Source organism: Symphalangus syndactylus, chromosome X, assembly GCF_028878055.3.
Source record: "Symphalangus syndactylus isolate Jambi chromosome X, NHGRI_mSymSyn1-v2.1_pri, whole genome shotgun sequence".
Classification (NCBI taxonomy): Eukaryota; Metazoa; Chordata; class Mammalia; order Primates; family Hylobatidae; genus Symphalangus; species Symphalangus syndactylus.
In genome coordinates, this window is record NC_072447.2 from 142504533 (window position 1) to 142527287 (window position 22755).

At 36.5% G+C, this 22755-nt stretch overlaps 2 protein-coding genes across 11 annotated transcripts in view; one reads left to right on the forward strand and one right to left on the reverse strand.

Annotated features, from left to right (window-relative positions):
• F9 (coagulation factor IX) overlaps positions 1–3407 on the forward strand; it is a 37066-nt gene extending 33659 nt beyond the window's left edge. For both annotated transcript variants that reach the window (XM_055267379.1, XM_055267380.1), the window contains 2 exons: positions 710–824; positions 1493–3407. In XM_055267379.1, the coding sequence (XP_055123354.1) occupies positions 710–824; positions 1493–2040 (663 nt within the window). In that variant the 3' untranslated portion in view covers positions 2041–3407. The remainder of the gene's footprint in view (positions 1–709; positions 825–1492) is intronic.
• Positions 3408–19788: 16381 nt separating this feature from the next.
• Positions 19789–22755, reverse strand: part of MCF2 (MCF.2 cell line derived transforming sequence) — a 122801-nt gene continuing 119834 nt past the window's right edge. For all 9 annotated transcript variants that reach the window (XM_055267372.2, XM_055267371.2, XM_063634310.1 and 6 more), the window contains one exon: positions 19789–20528. In XM_055267372.2, the coding sequence (XP_055123347.1) occupies positions 20496–20528 (33 nt within the window). In that variant the 3' untranslated portion in view covers positions 19789–20495. The remainder of the gene's footprint in view (positions 20529–22755) is intronic.

A 22755-nucleotide genomic window follows, 5' to 3' on the forward strand; every position in this document is an offset into this window, starting at 1 on the left:
CTCAATGCGTCACTCCTTTGTCCACTTTGCCCAAAACTCAAACACAGCTAAGTTGATATTTTAGGACAAAGGCAGCTTACTATTCAGCCAGAGGGGAGTAGAATATGGTTAAGAGAGAGTGGAAAGGATGAATGAGCGCTGCTATTCCTCACTGCCTGGATGGCTATAAGCACAGCCCTGATGGAGGCCTTAGGTCTTGTTTCATAATATTCCAGTTTGAAAAGGGTTTGAAAAGACCTCCTAGAAAAATCAGTAGTTTTTCTCTTTCGAGTAACATGTAGCAAAAAAATTTCATCATGTAGGTACAGGGAACACCCTAATAACTATTAATCTCAAGGAGTCAAGTCAGTGTGTTTCCTAATGTATCTGCTGTATTCCATGAAGCAAATTTTGCCATCAGAGAAACTGACTTATGGGGAAAAAAATCCAAGGACCTCAAATCACCAAAAGAAGCCATTCCTCAGATTTGCCTCAGCTTAAGCTTCCCTGTCTCTCATTGTGTGTTGCTTTCAGTGCAGTTACAATAAATGGCTTTTTTGTTTATGCACCAAAAACACTAATTCATCTGCAAAGCTCACATTTCCAGAAACATTCCATTTCTGCCAGCACTTAGAAGCCAATATTTTGCCTCTTCCTTTAACCAGCACACATTTATTTTTTTCTAGATCAAATGTATTATGCAGTAAGCGTCTTAATTTTGTTTTCACAGGTCGTTTTGAATGGTAAAGTTGATGCATTCTGTGGAGGCTCTATCGTTAATGAAAAATGGATTGTAACTGCTGCCCACTGTATTGAAACTGGTGTTAAAATTACAGTTGTCGCAGGTAAATAAACAGAAAGAATAATAATCTGCAGCACCACTAGCTCTTTAATATGATTGGTACACCATATTTGACTAAGGTCTAATAAAATTGTTGTTGAATAAATTGGGCTAAAGGCAGAAGGGTCATAATTTCAGAACCCACGTTGCACCATCCTCCAAGCATCCATAGTTCTTTTGATGTACCCATATTATCACTCATTTCAGTGAGGTACAATTAGTTCTTGATGTAGCCATTTCCATACCAGAAAGCCTTCCGAAAAATCAGCGTCATGTCACCGATCCTTTTATCTCTGGTGCTTGGCACAACCTGTAGCAGGTCCTTAGAAAACAAACATTTGAATTAATGGCCAAATGAATTTGTGCTCAAAAAAAGGGTGAGGATACTTGAAATTTGGAAAATCTAGGATAATTCATGAGTAGTGGATTCATTATCACCAATGAAAGGCTTATAACAGCATAAGTGAACAGAACCATCTCTATGATAGTCCTGAATGGCTTCTTGGTCTGAAAACTATGCATTGGCTCTCATTACATTTAACCAAAATTATCATAATACAAGAATGAGATCTTTAACATTGCCAATTAGGTCAGTGATCCCAAGTAGACACTTAGAAAATCTGTGTATGTGAAATACTGTTTGTGACTTAAAATGAAATTTATTTTTAATAGGTAAACATAATATTGAGGAGACAGAACATACAGAGCAAAAGCGAAATGTGATTCGAATTATTCCTCACCACAACTACAATGCAGCCATTAATAAGTACAACCATGACATTGCCCTTATGGAACTGGACGAACCGTTAGTGCTAAACAGCTACGTTACACCTATTTGCATTGCTGACAAGGAATACACGAACATCTTCCTCAAATTTGGATCTGGCTATGTGAGTGGCTGGGGAAGAGTCTTCAACAAAGGGAGGTCAGCTTCAGTTCTTCAGTACCTTAGAGTTCCACTTGTTGACCGAGCCACATGTCTTCGATCTACAAAGTTCACCATCTATAACAACATGTTCTGTGCTGGCTTCCATGAAGGAGGTAGAGATTCATGTCAAGGAGATAGTGGGGGACCCCATGTTACTGAAGTGGAAGGGACCAGTTTCTTAACTGGAATTATTAGCTGGGGTGAAGAGTGTGCAATGAAAGGCAAATATGGAATATATACCAAGGTATCCCGGTATGTCAACTGGATTAAGGAAAAAACAAAGCTCACTTAATGAAAGATGGATTTCCAAGGTTAATTCATTGGAATTGAAAATTAACAGGGCCTCTCACTAACTAATCACTTTCCCATCTTTTGTTAGATTTGAATATATACATTCTATGATCATTGCTTTTTCTCTTTACAGGGGAGAATTTCATATTTTACCTGAACACATTGATTAGAAAATGGAACCACTAGAGGAATATAATGTGGTAGGAAATTACAGCCATTTCTAAGGGCCCAGCCCTTGACAAAATTGTGAAGTTAAATTCTCCACTCTGCTCATCAGATACTATGGTTCTCCACTATGGCAACTAACTCACCCAATTTTCCATCCTTAGCAGCATTCCATCTTCCCGATCTTCTTTGCTTCTCCAACCAAAACATCAATGTTTATCAGTTCTGTATACAGTACAGGATCTTTGGTCTACTCTATCACAAGGCCAGTACCACACTCATGAAGAAAGAACACGGGAGTAGCTGAGAGGCTAAAACTCATCGAAAACACCACTCCTTTTCCTCTACCCTATTCCTGAATCCTTTACCTTTTCCAAATCCCAATCCCCAAATCAGTTTTTCTCTTTCTTACTCCCTCTCTCCCTTTTACCCTCCACAGTCATTAAAGGAGAGATGGGGAGCATCATTCTGTTATAGTTCTGTACACAGTTATACATGTCTATCAAACCCAGACTTGCTTTCATAGTGGAGACTTGCTTTTCAGAACATAGGGATAAAGTAAGGTGCCTGAAAAGTTTGGGGGAAAAGTTTCTTTCAGAGAGTTATTTTATATATATATAAAATATAAATATATAGTGTGTGTATGTATGCGTGTGTGTGTATACACACACACGCATACACACATATAATGGAAGCAATAAGCCATTCTAAGAGCTTGTATGGTTATGGAGGTCTGACTAGGCATGATTCCACGAAGGCAAGATTGGCATGTCATTGTAACTAAAAAAGCTGACATTGACCCAGACATATTGTACTCTTTCTAAAAATAGTAATAATGATGCTAACAGAAAGAAGAGAACAGTTCTTTTGCAATCTACAGCTAGTAGAGACTTTGAGGAAGAATTCAACAGTGTGTCTTCAGCAGTGTTCAGAGCCAAGCAAGAAGTTGAAGTTGCCTAGACTAGAGGACAAAAGTTTCATGTCTCCTTTAACTAGCATACCCCTGAAGTGGAGAAGGGTGCAGCAGGCTCAAAGACATACGTCATTCCAATCAGCCAACTAAGTTGTCGTTTTCTGGTTTCGTGTTCACCACGGAACATTTTGATTATAGTTAATCCTTCTATCTTGAATTTTCTAGAGAGTTGCTGACCAACCGACATATGTTTCCCTTTGTGAATTAATAAACTGGTGTTCTGGTTCATACCTTGGCTTTTTGTGGATTCCATTGATGTGAATCAGTCACTCTGACCCCGCCAAGCTGCTGCCTTCTCCTGCCCCCACCTCACCACCAGCCAGGCCTCACTCTTGCTAATTCCTTTAGTTCTTTTAGTCAATATATTTTTGTCTTCGCATATAAGTATAAATAAACATATTTTTAAATTTCTTGGCTGGGCCCAGTGGCTCACGCCTATAATCCCAGCACTTCAGGAGGCCAAGGTGGGCGGATCACCTGAGGTCAGGAGTTTCAGGCCAGCCTGGCCAACATGGTGAAACCCTGTCTCTACTAAAAATAGAACAATTAGCTGGGCGTGGTAATGTGCACCTATAATCCCAGCTACTGGGGAGGCTGAGGCAGGATAATCACTTGAGCCTTGGCAGCGGGGAGCGCGGGAGGTTGCAGTAAGCCAAGATCGCACCAGTGCACTCCCCATCCTTGGTGACAGAGTGAGACTCTGTCTCAGAAAGAAAATAAATAAATAAATACATTTCTTGAGGCGTTTCTTGTTAAATCATTCATGGAGAGGTATCCCAAACACTACATTCAACAAAACACTCTGGAAAATGTTTTCAAATGCAATATAACACAGCAGAGATTTGATGCTCTGTTATCCAGTTTTCATCTAAAGCAGTGTGAGCTGTGTCCCAGAGAGGACAGCGGTCTGAATCCACCTGAGACAGAATTGGGTGTAACTAGCTGTGAGTATGGCCTTCAATAAGCCACTCTCCATTTGGGAATTTGATTTCTCCACTTGTATAGTGAGAGTGTTTGACAGGATGCTCTCCAAAATCCCTTGCAATTTTGTTAGTCTGTGATTTCATGTTTTTATTTTTATTCCTTCATTCAACAAATATTCAAGGAGTAATTGCTGTGTGCCAAATACCAACAGTGTTCATTAAATTGTAATTCAGATGTTATATATATAAATAATGTATAATGTATATAAATTGCTTTGTGAGTGCCTACTACACTGCTAGACAGTAGTTGCTCAATAATTGTTAGCTGAATCAGAATCCATGTTTATCCCAGAGTAGCAATTGGTCTTGCATTGAGTATCATGAAAGAAGGCCATACTTAAATAAGAATAATGCCTGGGGTTTAGGTTTTATGAACAAATGAAAGGAAATTGGTTCTGCTTTTGTTGACTAAAGGAAGGGAAGAGAGAAGAGACACTATAATTGTCTGCCTCAGATTTAAGAAGGATGCTAATTCATGCATTAAACATGTTACTTCAAATTTGAATGACCAAAGGTCTGTAGCCTCAGCACTTCAAAATTGGTAAAAGTAAGCCACTGTGGCCTTGTTTCCATAGAGACCACCCCTTACAAAGGCACCAACGGGAAACTGGCCTCAGGACTCCTGTGATTGGTCTTCTCTGTGGCAGAGAAAGGAGCTCTTGGACCCATAAATCTCTGAGCCACAGTTCTTTCTGTCATGGGCTCAAAAATGATTGAATTCATCATGAGCCACCTGTAGCATGTTGCCACCACTAACCATGTGGGGCCTTTAAGCTCACTAAGAGCCAATGTCTTCACAGCCAGCCCTGGCTGGATTCTACCTAGGGCATTTGCAGTTGCCGTATAAGAATCATTAGTGCTTTCAAAATCACTGTAGCTACTTTGCCTAAATAGACTAAAACATGCTGCCGTCATATTGGAAGTGACAGATTAAAATGGAATTCTTGCCAAGTGAAGGAAAGTGTGCTAATATAATGCAGTCATTTTAACTTGCTGTTTAAGTATGATTGTTTTTAGTTCTTTTGAATATTATTTGTTTTATACTGACAGGAACGAAGTACTGTCCAATTTTCTCTGCCAAGGAAAAAAGAAAAGGTGTTCTTCCTTACTTACCTGAACCAAAACAGACCAGTTTACAAAATTGCCTAATTATAATTGCTAAACAAGTTCCGAATGCTTACAGTCTAATCCAAGAATGTCAGAGCTGTAAGGGCCCTTGAACATCATCCAATCCACTCCACTCATTTAGCAGATGAGGAGGTTGGGGGCAACATAAGGTCAGGCCCAAGATAACACAATGACAGCCAGGACTAGAGCTCAAGTCTCCCACCCTGCACTTTGAAAGAATAATACTTTCAACTGGAGTACATTAACTCTACTGTCTATATTTTTAGGGCAGCTGGGGCATTCTGCATTGGTGGCAATCCTCTCAATAACCCCGGGACTGAAAACTGCCTGGAATTCTTACTAACAATTCTCTAATTGACCAAAAGGTGACAAAATCAAGGAGACCAATAGGTAGCTTGGAAAGCAGAGTGGCAGTCAGATAACAAACCAGAACTTCAAACCCTGGCTCATAGCAGGTTCTCAGTAAATACATGTAGGATAAACGTGTGGTGCTGGTGTCTGGCGTTTAGCCCGGCTGTGAGCACTGGGCCTTCCAGATGTGACGTTTGACTACTATAGCACATTCAACAGTGTCATCTGGCACACAGTCATTCCAGCAACAATTCAACTTTATTCACTGCAACTGTGCCGGGGAGGACGTGCTGCACACGGAGACAGCAGGTTACTCCAGAAGCTGTTGTTTGCGGGTTGAAGGCAGGCTTCAAAGGCCCACCGAAGCTGAGATTCTAACAATGCATTGCACCTGCGGATGATTGAGAAACAGATTACAGCTGCTGAAAGGCCCGTCTGAGTAAAGCAATCAGGAATCAGAGCTCTTTTTGAATCTGAGGCTTATGCCATCTAAAAAATCTCAGGGTTAAAGCCATAAAAATCAACATGTTCTGTAAACTATGGAAACTACCGAAAGAATCACAGCAGGCAAAGGACTGTGGGACCCCTGCTCTTTTCAATCAATCCAGGCCCACAAATCACTCTACTCATTTTTTCCTATAGTAGTTTCGAGGCAAATCTTTTTCACCCTGTCTTTGGGGCTATGGACTGCCTTGAGATTTCTGAGTTAATCTCAACTTCTAATATAGGTATCAAAAGGGAAGAAGAGCAGGCAGATCTTTTCTTGCATATGTAGACAAAGAGGCAAAGACTTCTGTCTGGAAGAAGGCGGAGACATTTTCTCCTATGCCTTCACAGAACTATTTCAAACTCCTGGCCAGGTTATTCCACTCTAATAGGAGAGCTATCCCTCTATTCTCTTGGTTAAGAGAAAGCTGGAAATAGAAACAGGGATATTCCAGGCCAGACATGATGGCTCATGCCTGTAATCCCAACACTTTGGGAGGCCGAGGTGGGCCGATCGCTTGAGGTCAGGAGTTCAAGATTAGCCTGGCCAACATGGTGAAGCCCATCTTTACTAAAAATACAAAAATTAGCCGGGCGTGGTGGTGCACGCTTATAATCCCAGCTACTCGGGAGGCTGAGGCACGAGAATTGCCTGAACGCAGGAGGCAGAGGTTGCAGTGAGCCAAGATCGTGCCACTGCACTCACATCTGGGTGACAGATTACTAATAGTGGTGCGCATTACCTAATAGTGGGATTGTTATAATTCAGAAGTCTTAGTACACTCTAATAAAGAATTTTACTGAACACTTTCTGTGTACCTAGCACTGTATCTATTTCCTAAGGTGCAATGAATGGTATGCTGGAACTGGCATATACAAACTAACTCTCAAAAACCAATGTTAAAAGAAAAACTTTAGACAAAATAAATTCAACTGGAGGTCATTATATTAAGTGAAATAAATGAGGCACAGAAAGATAAACATCGCATGTTCTAACTTATGTGTGAGATCTAAAGATCAAAATAACTGAACTCATGGACATAGAGCCTAGAAGGATAGTTACCAGAGGCCGGAAAGCGTAGTGGGGGGTCGGAGGGTAAGTGAGGATGGCTAATGAATACAAAAAAATAGAAAGAAAGAATAAGACCCAGTGTTTGATAGCACAACAGGGTGACTATAGTCAATAATAATTTAATTGCACATTTGTAATAACTAAAAGAGTATCACTGGATTGTTTGTAATGCAAAGCAGAAATGCTTAAGGTGATGGAGACCCCATTTTCCATGATGTGGTTATTACGCATTGCATGCTTGTACCAAAATATCTCATATATTCCATAAATATATACACCTACTATTTACCCACAAAAATTAAAAATAAAAAAGGAAAAGAAAGAAAAAGATTCAACAGAGTTTATTTGAGCAAAGAATGATTCATGAATGGCGTAGCAGTCAGAATCAGGGGAGGTTCAGAGAGCTCTGCTGCAGCAGCCTGACAGAGAAGGAAGACAAAATATATTTGATTGGTTAGAGTGGAAAGACCCTAGTTAGAGGTGAGCTGCCGATTTCTGATTGATAAAGTCCCTAGTCTCCTTTTACTGTTTACATTGGGCTTCAGTTTGCTTATGTAGGAACTTAAAGGGCTTGAGCGGTCCAAGTCGGGTGTCCAGTGGCTTCCCCCACCCTTTTTTTTTTTTTTTTTGAAATGGAGTCTCACTCTGTTGCCCGGGCTTGAGTCCAGTGGCCCAATCTGGCTCACTGCAACCTCCACCGCCCAGGTTCAAGCGATTTTCCTGCCTCAGCCTCCTGACTAGCTGGTATTACAGGCGCTTATCACCACATCCAGCTAATTTTTGTATTTTTAGTAGACACAGGGTTTTACCATGTTGACCAGGCTGGTCTCAAACTCCTGACCTCAGGTGATCTGCCTGCCTCGGCCTCCCAAAGTGCTGATTACAGGTATGAGCCACTGCGCCAGCCATTTTTTTAACACCAATTTTGCACATCACTTCCTAACTTCCAGTTCTGTGTCCTCATGTTGGTAGCTTGAAATCTGCCATGGTAGGAGTCTTTACAGCATAGAAACCAACAAATGGTACAAATAGGGTTTTGGTGTGTCTTTTAAAGAGGCTCAGTTGCTTACCATTTGCCAACATACAACTGGACACAATATAATTGTTTGACTAACAACTCATCATTTTTGCAGTACAGCTGCTCAATTATTGCTATGACTGAGCACTAAATTCACATTGTAAATTAAAATATAAAGGTTGTTTAAGGAAGCAAAATGTTCGTGAAGTAGAAATATTGACAAAACCAGGCCTTTAAAGATGTTCACAGATGGTAACAGATACTTTATGTTGTAAAATAAAATGTAACATTTCTTAAGTGCAAATATTTCTCCTACAACACATTCACACATTGTAATCCACCAAGGTTTATTTTATGGTATTTTTCTGCTGTACCAGTATGTCACTTCATAGTAATTTGTAATACGCTTATAAAAACTGTTGAAAAGTTCTTGACTGCTATTTTTGGTAAGCATGTAAGAACACCAAAACTAAAAAAAAAAAAAGAAAATTCCCACAGGGATGTATGGAAAGTAAGTGTGATGCAGTTTCACTACATTTCAATCGGGGGCACAACATTTTATTCCACTTTTCCAGTACTGAACTAAAGTGAGCAGAATGTTACACAGTGTAAAATGATTTTGACATTTAAAAATGTATTAATATCTTGAACTCCCAAGTACCAACACCCATCCATTTCTCATCTTTTATTTCTCTCTGTCTCTCTCTCTCTTCAGAGGTAGCTATCTTTCTTAATTTGGCGTTCATCATTATCCAGCATGTTCATATACTTTAACCCTAAACTATCCATTAAAATATATACTTTGTTTTGCATATTTTAAAACGTTATACAAATGCTATTATATTGTTTCTATCCTGCAGTTTTTTTTCCTGTGGGATTCATTTATGATGATATGGGTAGCTCTAGGTCATTTATTTTAGTTTCTGTATCAATTTTATTGTATGATATTCAATAAACTAGTTATGTAACCTTCTGTTCATGGTAATTCATGTTGTCTCCAAATTTTTTACTCTTCTAAACATTGCTGCTATAAACATTCTGGCACATGTGTGAGCCTTCATGTGGGGTACATCCTTAGGAGTAAAAATGCTAAGCCATAGAGCATTCACTTCAACTGTACTTGGTATTAGCAGATAGCTCACCAAAGTGTTATCAGTGTATGCTCCCGGTAGTAGCATGTACAAGTTCTTGCTTCATGTCCTTCCCAACACTTGGTATTTTTAGAAATATGGGCAGATTTTTAAGCTAATAACATTCATAAATAGAATGCCTACTTTTGCATTGAATCCAGGTAATTTGAAACTATTTGTAAATGTATGACTACAGCCCTATGTGTTTCTTGGGGTCAGTAAAGAAATTATTTTAGCCTCTAATATGAGATTACAAAATGTCCATTATGATATTTCTCTTTTAAGTCATTTTTATTATGATTGTAAAGTTATGGCTCACTTAATTACTTAACATGTTATCATTTGGTTTCTTTTAACTTCCCACATAAAAGAGTGCATTCACTATCAAACTGTGCTATAAACTATCAACTAAGACAACTCAGCCCAAGTCTTTCTCATGCTTTAAATTTTTCTGACTTTCTCTTCTCCACTTCTGCTTAATTATAATTTTTTAAATTTACTTTTTTTTTTTGAGACAGTGTCTCACTCTGTCACCCAGGCTGGAGTGCAGTGGCATGATCATAGTTCACGGCAGCCTCGATCTCCTGGGTTCAAGCAATCCTCTGCTTCAGCCTCCCAAGCAGCTGAGACTACAGGCACGTGCTACCCTGCCTGGCTAATTTTTTTTTTTTTTTGAAGAGCTGGGGTCTCACTATGTTGCCAGGGCTGGTCTTGAACTCCCGAGCTTAAGCAATCTTCCTGCCTTGACCTCTCAAAGTGCTGGGATTACAGGTGTAAGCCACCACACCCAGCCATAATTTTTTCATTTGTTCTCCAGAAAGGTTTGTTTGTCGCTTATTTTGGAAATAATCAAGTTAGTGAGTCTTACAAATTTTTAGATGAAATTTATCTTTGAAATGGTTTACATTTTGTTTTGGGAGGGTTTAAGGAAAGTTTCATTCAGCTTAAGGAACTTAATCTTCACAAAGTTCAACTTCATTGGCTGTTCTCAGTACACATTATGAGTCCTATTTGATGGACACATGCTTAAAATATCTCCTCAGAATTTAATGTGCTCATACATACATGCAAAAAATGAGGTGATCAATATATAGTGGCAACTAAGCCCTCACCAAATGCAAAGGACAATTTAATACTTAACTATTTCATGAAATTTGTAAAAATGCATTTTGAAGTAAAAAGTAATTTTTTAAAAATCTGGTTGTCACTTTTACTAATTTCCTTTTGAACAGTATAAAGAGTCTAGTTTTTGTCCATAACACTGGTTTCTTCCCATTTTTTCCCATAAAACCCCTTGCAAACTGACCAGTTGAAATCAATGTGAGGAAGTGTACTGAAATATAATAAAAATGACTTGTTTTGATATTTTATTGCCTGAGACTTGACTCATTAAACACTGTAGAATCTGCTGCCCTGCAGGAAGAAGGCTCCTGTGTTCTAATACTTACGAAATAATAAGCATTTTCCTCAGTGAAAGTCTGTTGAGTGAAACCAGGTTGATTTCTGACTAAACCCAAAACAAAATCACTGACCTAATTTCTCTTCAAGTCAAGTATTTCTTCTGCTCTCCTACAATTTCCACAATGTATTATGAAATTTTTCTCTTAAGAGAATGTAATCTCTTAGATGTCAGGGTGGCTTTTATAACAACTATGTATTTTTTTTATTTTTTTATTATTATACTTTAAGTTCTGGGATACATGGGCAGAACGTACAGGTTTGTTACATAGGTATACATGTGCCATGGTGGTTTGCTGCACCCATCAACCCATCATCTACATTAGGTATTTCTCCTGATGCTATCCCTCCCTTAATCCCTCACCCCTGACGGGCCCTGGTGTGTGATGTTCCCCTCCCTGTGTCCATGTGTTCTCATTGTTCAACTCCCACTTGTGAGTGAGAACATGTGGTGTTTGGTTTTCTGTTCCTGTGTTAGTTTCATGAGAATGATGGTTTCCAGCTTCATTCATGTACCTGCAAAGGACATAAACTCATCCTTTTTTATGGCTGCATAGTATTCCATGGTGTATATGTGCCACATTTTCTTTATCCAGTCTATCATTGATGGGCATTTGGGTTGGTTCCAAGTCTTTGCTATTGTGAATAGTGCTGCAATAAACATATGTGTGCATGTGTCTTTATGGTAGAATGATTAAATTCCTTTAGGTATATACCCAGTAATGGGATTGCTGGGTCAAATATATTTCTGGTTCTAGATCCTTGAGGAATCACCACACTGTCTTCCTCAATGGAACAACCATATATTTTATATTGTGAGACTCGTGTAATTTTGGAAATATCACCAATAGCATTTTACTCCTCAAACAACACAGGAATAAAACTTGAATACACATTTTATTTTTCAGGGAGCTCTTTGGAGACGAATTTAATTTGATTAACTAATTCACTGATAGTGCTGATATAATTTGGATGTTGTTCCTGCCCAAATCTCATGTTGAAATGTAATTCCCAGTGTTGGAGGTGGGGCCTGGTGGGAGGTGATTGGATCATGGGGACAAATTTCTTGTGAATGGTTTAGCACCATCCTTTTGGTAGTGTCTTCATGATAGCGGGTGAATTCTCACAAGATCTGGCCATTTAAAAGTGTGAGGCCCATCCCCCATCGCTCTCCTGCTCCTGCTTTTGCTGTGTAATGTGCAAGCTCCCGCTTGGCCCTCTGCCATGATTGCAAGCTTCCAGAGACCTCTGCAGAAGCATATGCCACTATGCTTCCTCTACAGCCTGCAGAACCGTGAGCCAACTAAACCTCATTTCTTATAAATTATCCAGTCTCACGTATTTCTTTATAACAATGCAAGAACGGCCTAATACAAGTGTTTTCTCAAAAGACCTCAAAACAAATTTAAAGGCAAAAGAGGTAGTTATCCTGTGATGGGATGCTTATTAAGACATCTAAAACAATCTCAGTGTTGTTTTCTTTTAATGAAAGATTCAGTCAAACCAAGGTTATAGGCTTCTCTCCCCACTCTATATTAAGGCACATGTACTAGCTCCCAAATGGGCTGTGAAAGAGATCATTAGGTCTGGCAATTCCAACTAAAGAGTCCTTTGCAGAAGCAAGTTATAGATCAGAAAACAACTGCAGGTATCTAGGTACTTTCCAGGATTCCTTGAGCTTCAGTATATGGAAGCAGACTTTTTCAGGGTATGGAAGTATGCACTCATAAACATGGCTATCTAACCTTTGAAACTGCTTTTATTGCTATCTTATAGATTTGAGTAAAGCAACTTTTTGAGCAAAACATTTTACTCTGGCTCTGGTCAGATCTCCCTCTTTCTCTCCTCGCTCTCTCAAAGAGAGAATCATGAAGCAAGGCTGAAGGTAAACATTAATCTAAAAATACTTATGGTGCCTTTAAGAGAGTATCACTGATAAACGTGAGGAAAGTTATTTTCAATGTATAATTGATGTTATACCAAACTGAAGAAAGTATGTGAATGAATTTAAGGTGGAATATTTTTAATGTAGAATATACACAAGTGCATTTACATTGTAAGTACATTTAGAACGTAATTAAATTTTTGAAGACCTTAAAGGGAAATTGCTGCTATATTTTAGAGTAATACACATTTATAGTCTAATAAAATTAAGACAGTACAGTTACATTTGTAAACATATACAAATATAGCATTCATGCACAGTTATTAAAATATTAAATGACTATAACAGAACTCAGCATTGTTCTAAATGATTAAAATCTCTAGTTTACTACCATGAAATTAGAACACTTTGTGCAGAGGGACATCATTATTCAAGAATTTCATTTCCTTAATTCTGTCTTCTAATCACAGTATCAGCACACAAAATAAATGTATTTTGATTTCATTCTGTTGTTGTTGCAGAAGAATTAAGTGAAATATCAAGCATATGGACACTTTAATGAGTAACTTATAAATCTACCATCAGGAATTCCAGCAACTGGACATTAGAAGATTTATAATTTGCAAGTACCTTTAGATAAAATACAATTGGTTTGCCATACAGATTGTTCCATCACATGATACCACTGGCATAATTTATGATCTTCATACAATACATAAACCTATTTGAAAGACAAATTACACGTTATACAGCTATTGTGTTTATTGTTTTTTATTAACCAATCACAGAAAAACATGCACCTAATATGCAACTTGAAAGTCCAACTCACAATTCGTGATTCAAAAAGCAGAAGTTTCAAACCATTGTTTTCAGAAGTCCATAATATGAAATACTCCAAACATAAATTCAACATTGCATGCAACAACTGGCAATTTGCTTCAAAAGAAGTGATCACAGTGTTTATATATTTAAAAAAGAGAAATCCATATATGTATTATTTTTTAAAAACTAAGAAGAAATACAACTTCAGAAAATCTTTTCTAGAATAAATTTTTCTAGAAAATTGAAAAGTAACTAAAGACATTGAAAAGCAGAGCTTTATTAAGAAACATCTGTGGTGCAGATATGAATATTTAACTTAAAGCTGTGATGTGTACCTAAACTTCAATGCATAAAATTTAAAGTTTAACATATCAAAACGACAGGATTTTTAGCTTTGGATCATCTTAAAACTATAAGATAGTTCTGACAACCCTAAAGGTCAGTCAGCATGCAAAAGAGATCCTTCAGAATTATCTCTTTGGGGCATTATAATCACATAGATAGCACATAATTAAATAATAGACTGTCAATTAACACAGGAGTTTAAAATCTCTGATTCTCTCTCTTCTCTCTTTGAAGTTTTGTTACCGAAAAGTTATCCAAAAAATACAAGTAAAACTTTTTATCTGTAAAAGTTCAAAAGAACTGATTTCAGATTTTCAGGTGAAATCTAAACAGATGCTGTAAAAAACTTTAATCGGCAACAAAACAGCACCGCACTTTTGCGTGGGGATAATGGAAGATGCAAAGATGCTTCTTGCAAGACTGAGAAGCTGCCAATGACGAAGTTCAACTCTGTGCTGAGGAAATTTCTGTAGATGTCATGGGCAGTGTAGGATAACCTGACTATGGTGCTGTTTATCTGTAACACTTTTAGGAAATATACTATAGTTCGCACCCTCAAAGAAAATACTATTTTTAGAAAGTCTATTCAATCTCCTTGAATTCAAGGGGAACTCGGTTTCCTTGTGTTACTCCGAACTGCACCTCCAAAATAATTAAGAATGATGTTAACACTTATATGACTTTTAAAGCCAAAACGTTATCTGTGCTATAACTTCTAAGGCTAAGTGTGAGGATTCTAAAGGTCCATCATAAACTCAAGGTGATGTCTTTTGGATTAATTTTAATAACGAAAGTTCTTCAGTTTCATAATTATTAAAGGAATCTATTTTATAAAAGAGATAGCTTCGCTGAAAGCAAAACAAAATAAATAAGATTCTCTTCTTCTACAATCAATTTTTATAAATATTGTACTAATTATGCCATATGCATGAAGATAATAGGAAACATGTTAAATGCATAATATCAGAGAGATCTTTACATTCTATTTGCCAGATTGTAAATGAAACTCTCTAACGTATTTTTTAAACCTAATGCTGTTGACAGTTGCATAGTCAGTTATAATTTCCAAATCCACTGATGGACACACATCACAATGTATTTTTATAAGCCACAATATGCTCTTTCGCTCTGTGCAATGTAATGAGAGGATAGATCTCAATCAAGACTCACTTGATATTGTAGCATTCAACCAAAATCTACCGTGAAGTATTAATTTGTCATTTCAACCTAAGTCATAAATGCATGCTATTTGAAAGTAATATATTTTAATAATAATCTTAAGTCAGGGGCTTCTAGAGAACACAGATCAATGGGACCTTGTCCTCTTATCTAGTATCATGCCACACAATAATAAATGCTTAAAATGCTGATGATACAGCAATACATTACATTTCAACTCTCCCAATAGCACTGCAAAAAAAGAAGAATATTGAAAAAGTGCACTCACAGTAGAAATAAAGTGGCTAGAAAGGAATAATGTGAGTTTCCCCCGACATAAAATGTATTACATTGATAAATGTATAGGTAAGCCCTTCACTGCCTGAAAAATAAGCACAGACCCAAAGTAGACTGAAATTGTTATTTTTTCCATACACTTTTCAAAGGGTGCTAATATGCCGTAAATCTACTGGGATTGGTTAACAGTAATAGAATAATTTCGAATTAAAACTAATCAAATATATAATTTTATATGTCCTGCATTACAATTAGCTAAAATTTAATGTAATTAATTTTGTCCACACAAAATAAAGCTGGCTATATTTATTTTCAAACTTAACAACTCTTCGATGTGATCAGTTAATTTTGATTAATTAGAACTATTTGGCTTTTGAAAGTGTTCAAAATCTTACTGTCTTAGATTTTATCCTTTTCTAACATGTATATATTTTTTTAGTTGTAAACTGCTCAATTCAGCATGTGTAATGTTTCTTTGTATTTATCTGGTACTCTTATGGCTACCACTTTTTGTCTTTTTTTTCATAGGTTATTGGGGTACAGGTGGTATTTGGTTACATGAGTAAATCCTTTAGTGGTGATTTGTGAGATTTTGGTGCATCTACCACCTGAGCAGTATACACTGCACCCTATTTGTAGTATTTTATCCCTTGCCCCCCTCCCACACTTCCCCCCAAGTCCCCAAAGTCCATTGTATCATTCTTACGCCTTTGCGTCCTCATAGCTTTTTGTCTTGTATAAGAAATTGTTAACTATTCAAAGTCATGACAACATCGTCCTGTTTGTTTTTAGGAGATTTATTATTTTAGCTTTTAGGTTTAGATCTGTGATCCAACTCAAAATAATTTTTGTGTGTGAAGTAAGATATAGAGATGGAGGTTCACTTCTTTTTCCATATGGATACCCAGCTGTCAAGCATCATTTGTTAAAACAACCTTCCTTTCCCCATTCAAATGACTTGACCCCTTGATTAAAAATGATTATGTATATGTGGGACTATTTATGAAATCATCGTTTTTCTATGCTTACACTAATGCCATATTGTATTGATTACTGTAATTTTTATGATTCTTCTGTACTAGATCCTTTGCCTTTTTACATATTTTTCAGAATAAATTTGTCTTATAAATTTTCAAAAGGAGTTGCTGAGATTTTGATTTTGATTTCATTGAATCTATAGGACTATTTGGGGATAATGGGTTTCTTAACAAAATTGAGATTCCCAAATCATGCACATGGTATAGCTCTCCGTTTATTAGGTCATCTTAAATATATCTCAGCAATGATCTGTAGTTTTCAGTATAGAAGGCTTGTGATCTGTTATTAGATTTATTTCTGTTTATTCTATATCTTATGTTGCTAATATAAATGTTCTTTTGAAATTTTATTTTTAAATTCTTTGTTGCTAGGGTATAGAATTATAATTTATTTTTGTAAAGACTGCACATTGTGGCCTTGTAAAATTCACTTATTAGTTCTAGTAGGGACTTGAATGTAAATTCCTTATGGTTTTGTACATATACATGATCTGCTAATCATGACGGTGCATCTTCTTTTTTAATCTTTTAGTTCTTTAATGTTTTCCTTGTGTTATGGAACTGACTAGGACTTCCAGTATAATGTTAAATAAAAATGGTCAGTGAATATCCTTGGCTTGTTTCCAATCTTAGGGAGAAAGCTTCCAATATTTCACCATTAAGTATGATGCTAACTGTGGGTTTTCATAATGTGCTTTATCATATTGAAGACACTCCCTTTATTCCTTGTTTGTTGATAGTTTTTGTCATAAATGAGTATGAAGTTCTATCGATGGCTTTCTTGTATCTATTGAAATGATTATATAATTTTGTTCTTCATTATGTTAATATGATGAATTACATTGATTTTCAAGTGTCTAATACAGGTATTTAAAGCCATACATTTGCCTCCCTCTTTAGCTGCATCCACAAATTTTTTGATATTTTGAGTTTTCATTTTCATCCAATTTGAAATAGTTCTAATTTCCCTTGTACTTTCTTCGTCTCATGTATTGTATAGATGTGTATTCTTTAATATCAAAATACTTTGGATTTACTGATTTCTAAGATTACATCCTGAGACTATATGATTCCAATCTTTTGAAATTTATGAAGACCTGTTTTATGACACAGAAGGTAGCCTATCTTGGTGAATGTTCCATGTATACTTGAAAATAATGATGCATTCTGCAGTTGTTGGGTGTAGATTTTTAATAAATGTCAAATAGTTCAGGTTGTCAGTATACTAGATTTCGGATTACTAATTAAGTAATTCAATAATTATCTAAATAATTTAACAATTAGTGCAAAAAGCCTTTGAAAGATGACCCATATTAGAGTTCTCAAACAAATGAGAAGTGACTCCATTTGAGCAGTTCCCATGTGACCCAGCATTTCTATTAAGCCTCATTATATCTAGATTTCATTTTATATTATAAATAAAATTTGGAACCAAATGAGTTACACCTAGTGTGTTTAAACAGTGTACCATTACCTGGAATTCAAACAAATAAAAGACCAAAACTAGGATTTCAGAGGAAGTGTGTGCATGCAAGAATCATCTTATTTAAGAATTAATTGATTTTCCTTTTCTGTGCTACCTTTTAACAGACAGCTAAGTGTCACTTAGAGGAAAAAACTACAAGAAAATGGGTTTATATATAGAAATGTTACATACTATGGGTTAAGTTAATAGAAATGAACATCAGATTAGCTCCCAATGCTTCATACTACCTTCACACATAAGTCTTGGGTATAGACACAAGTGTGTTTGTGTATGTGTGTCTGCATGTGTGTAGCAGAGACCTACCATAAAGAAATAACATGCTCCTAGGACAGTGTAGAACTACACACTAGTGAAGTATTCTTGGACAGTAAGGCAGGTACCTTAAAAGCATATCCTCAGTATTTAATTCTGAAGGGTATCTTACAAAACACCATAGTATCTTAAATCTCTTTCAAGGCTATCAACTTTATAGGGAAAAGTCTAATGTGCCTTTAAAATTTTCATTCATAAATTTAAAACTATTAAAGAAAAAAATAAATCCTAGCTAACATAATGTGTTTGCTGCTTTATTTCTAACTGCAGAGAGGTCATTACTCTATGCCAATGTCCTCTTTGGTGAAGCTTTAACATTTTAAGCCTTCAAATTGTGTGCAGTCTATTCATATTATACCTGTAACTTTGGCATTCCGAAACCTACGGTCACCAATTGAAATATGTAAACTGTTTCCTAGAATCAGGCCTTCTTTTCTTCTGTGTAGATTTTTTCACCCACCTAAATAATAAATGAATTAGTAGTCAACAATGGTAATACTAAGTGAATTAAAACAAATACATAACGTTGCAGCTCAAACTTTCACAAAGCTATTGCATGTGTTCAAAGACCTTCATGACACTGTGCTTGAGTCCTTTAAGTAATCTACAAAGGACTTTGGTTATTAGAAAAAAGTATTACTTTAATGATCCATCATCAACTTTTAACTCTCTGTGTACACTTTTCCACCTAAAGGGTTAGAGTACACAGTCAATGTAGCATTTCAGTTCAAGTTATTGACCCAATGAAGACAGAACTCTTATATTTAAAATTTCCAAAAGAATTATGGAAGTTTCATTCAATCCAAACAATATTTTCTTCCTGCTTTGGGTTCTCTCCTACCTAAACAGTATATTTGGCAGAACCATCTTTACAATCAGTACTATATAAAGTCAAAGGCATAAGGGTAGAATGAGAAAGTCAGTATTTGAACTGATAAACAGAAGTGTAGCTATGTTGTAAAGTAGTAAAGTGTGGTCTCTGGCACACAGTGGGCATTCATTAAATATGTGGCTAATGAATGACTTAAATGACCAGATGCAATGTGATCTGTAGCCATTACAAAGCCCAGACGTATCAGCTAAAACATCTGAGCCAAAGGTAAACTACAAAAGAACATGCAGACTCATAGCATGTCATTCTTTCAAAGCATTTTTCACTCACCAAAGGTTAATGTTCCTTTCAGTGAGCTTTATAGGCAGTGCTGAAGCAATGAAAATGAAAGCCATTGCTGTGATATTTCTGCTTTTGGACACTGTATAACAAAGATACAGATAAAGCAGAACATTTGATTAGCTATCTATGTGCCCCAGCTGGAGATCATCACAGGCTTTGCAAACACACCTACCATAGACCCTCAGCATTCCCATGGAGAAGCTGAATGACATCTCCATTTCTAATCAGGAGGTCTTCTGAGCCTCTCTTCCTGCAGTCTGCGAGGGCTCTATATTTGCCTGAAGACTGTAAAGTTGTTTTAAAAAATTATATTACAAACTTGATTGCAAAACCACTTGCATAACTGCCTGCTCTGCAACATGAAGAATTAACTCTTTTCTTCACTGGTAAATGTGGTAGCTGCAGCAGCTTTGCAGGAACAGACAGACATGAAGCAGTATGTGATAGAGAACAAAAAAGGCAGAACAAGTTTATTTAACCTGAAGAATTAATTTTTATTTGAAAAAAAGAATTACAACATGAAATATACAGAAAATAGCAGAGCACAACTAATTTAAGTTACATTAATTATAAGCAGAAATCCAGAAAAAAAGTGTGAAAATATTAATTTTTAAATACGGCTTTTGTAAGCTACTGTCATGAAAATTTTATCTGGGCACATACAGACAGTAGCCCTGAACAAAATTTACTCATGCCCCGAAAAGAATTTCTGGGCTTTGTATTGTTTCACACAGGTTAAAATAATGGGCACAAAAGTTGTGGTTTCAACAAAAGCATATTAAATCATAATGTTGTGCTTTACTTGACCTTAGCCATTTTGCAGCCATAATTTTAACTTAATTCATTAATAAACTAAATAATCCAAGGCACACTGATTGCATTTGGTTACAAAGTAGAGAAGAAATAATTTTCAAGTCCAAAAGTATTCTGAGATGAGAATCTTTCAAGCACAATATCTGACACATTAAATACATGATTTTAAAAAGACAGTGTACCATAATTAAAAGCTTTATTAAATGAAAGAAAAGAAGTATGTGCTGTGGTTTCTTTGCGTGTCCATTAACCTGAAAACAACATCTGCATCATTTGAGCTGAATGTCTTTTGCGCAGTATTTTTCCAAATGAGCTGAGAAGCAGGCAGGAAAGAGCTACTTGCCATTTGACACAGTAGCTTCATCAATATAGGAGAGCCATCTCCGACACGGGTCTCTACAAGGGAAGCAGCACCCATTATTGCTCAGTTTACAACTTGACCAAGTGAAGCCAAAAGAGCAGGTCATTCCAGCTTCTTTTTTTGGCAGGGAAGAAGGGTGTATGGAATACATTGTGTTGCTCTTTTATATGTTTTCCTTAGTAGCACATCTCAGAGAATTATTGGACAAAGAGAGAGAAACTAATAGGTTTTTCTATATTCCCATCCTCTGTGATTAAAGCATTCTTCAATTTTGCATATTTACTTTATCTTCTGATACCATAGCTAGAAAAAAAAAACGCCTACTTAAAACTGAGTTCTTTACAATGCCTGCATAGATCATCTACAGCAAATGGTTAAACACAAACTGGCTTCCTCTGACTTTCTGCTCACATTTAACAACTACTCCTATCCATTCCATCCCCAGCTAACATTAATTAAAGAAATTAAACTTCTTTTTATTATTAGTCTAAGCCTGAGATTCCCAAAGTGTGGGAGACAGACTGTTGTGGGTTCCTGAGACCCTTTCAAGGGGTCTGCAAGGTCAACCTACATTAAGACACTATTTGCCTTTTTCACTCTCATCCTCTCACAAGTACACAGTGGAGTTTTCTAGAGGATACTAGGTGTATGGTAGCACAACAAATTGAATGCAAAAGTGGATATGAGAATTCACCTTTTACTGAGCCAGAAGTTAAAGTGATTTACAAAAGTATTTCTTTTGTAAGTATTTAAGTATTTAAATCAGTCTTCTCACTGATTTTTATTTTGAAAAATGTAACTTTTTAATAAAAATCTTATTTATATAAACTTACAATGGGTTTATTAATATTTTAAACAATTATTAAATTCAAAATTTTGTATTTCTTAGTTTTATCACATGGTAAATATCAATAGATGTAACCTATATACCATGGAATACTCTGCAGCCATAAAAACAAATGCAATCATGTCCTTTGCAGCAAGGTGGATGCAGCTGGAAACCGTTATCCTAAGCAAATTACCACAGGAACAGAAAACCAAATACCACGTGTTCTCACTTATAAGTGGGAGCTAAGCATTGGGTACACGTGGACACAAAGATGGGCACAATTAACACTGGGGACTACTAGAGGGAGGAAAGAGGGCTGGCAGAAGGGCTGAAAAACTGCATGTTGGGTACTATGTTCACTACCTGGGTGACAGGACCATTCATACTCCAAATCTCAGCGTCACGCAGTATTCCCATGTAACAAAAACTTACACATGTACCTCCTGAATCTAAAATAAAAGTTGAAAGTATTTTTTTAAAAGATATGACCTACATAAACAAGAGTTCTTTGGGGTTTTCAATTGTTAAGGATGTAAAGGCTTCTTTCATTAAAAAGTTTGGGAACTGTAGGTACAGACAATTAACTCTGGACAAATACCTTACCAGATCTAAGCCTCAGTTTCCTACTCTGTAAATTGAAGGTAATAAAGCCCACTCTTTTTCATACTAATACTGTGAATATTAATTGAGAAATCATTTGGGAAACGGTAAACTATCACACAAATATGTATTATGGTCATCATAGTATTAGGAGAAACAATATCTACTTTTTTAAAGACTGCATTTCAGAGTCAATGCTGTACAGCTTTGTGATTATCCATGCCATTATCTTCCTTTTTTTTTTTTTTTTTTTTGAGACAGAGTTTCACTCTTGTTGCCCAGGCTTGAGTGCAATGGCACGATCTCAGCTCACTGCAACCTGCGCCTCCTGGGTTCAAGCGATTCTTCTGCCTCAGCCTCTTGAATAGCTGCAATTACAGGCATGCGCCACCACAACCGCCTAATTTTGTATTTTTAGTAGAGATGAGGTTTACCCTCTTATACTAACAGTAGAACTGCCAAATGTAATTGATTCCTCTGACGGGCACCAAGGAGCACTCTACCTCCAAGCATCACTCCTACCCTCCAAGCTGGTGACTTTAGAAAAGTAGGGATTTACTCCCAAACAGTCCTACCTCCTCTTTAATAGCCCACTAGTATCCTACCAACTTGCAAACTATTCCTTTTATAAACACTTTGACCTTAAAGCAACCTCCTTTAATTTTACAGGGTGCTCCCTTGCTCTAATATGCTGAGATTTTATATCATTAGTGCATTTTTGAGAACACACTAAAATATATCCCCCAGATGTTATTAAATAGTTTTTAATATATAATGCTTATTTCCTTTGTTTTCTAATCTGGAATCCAAACTGGCTTTTAAAGTATATTTGA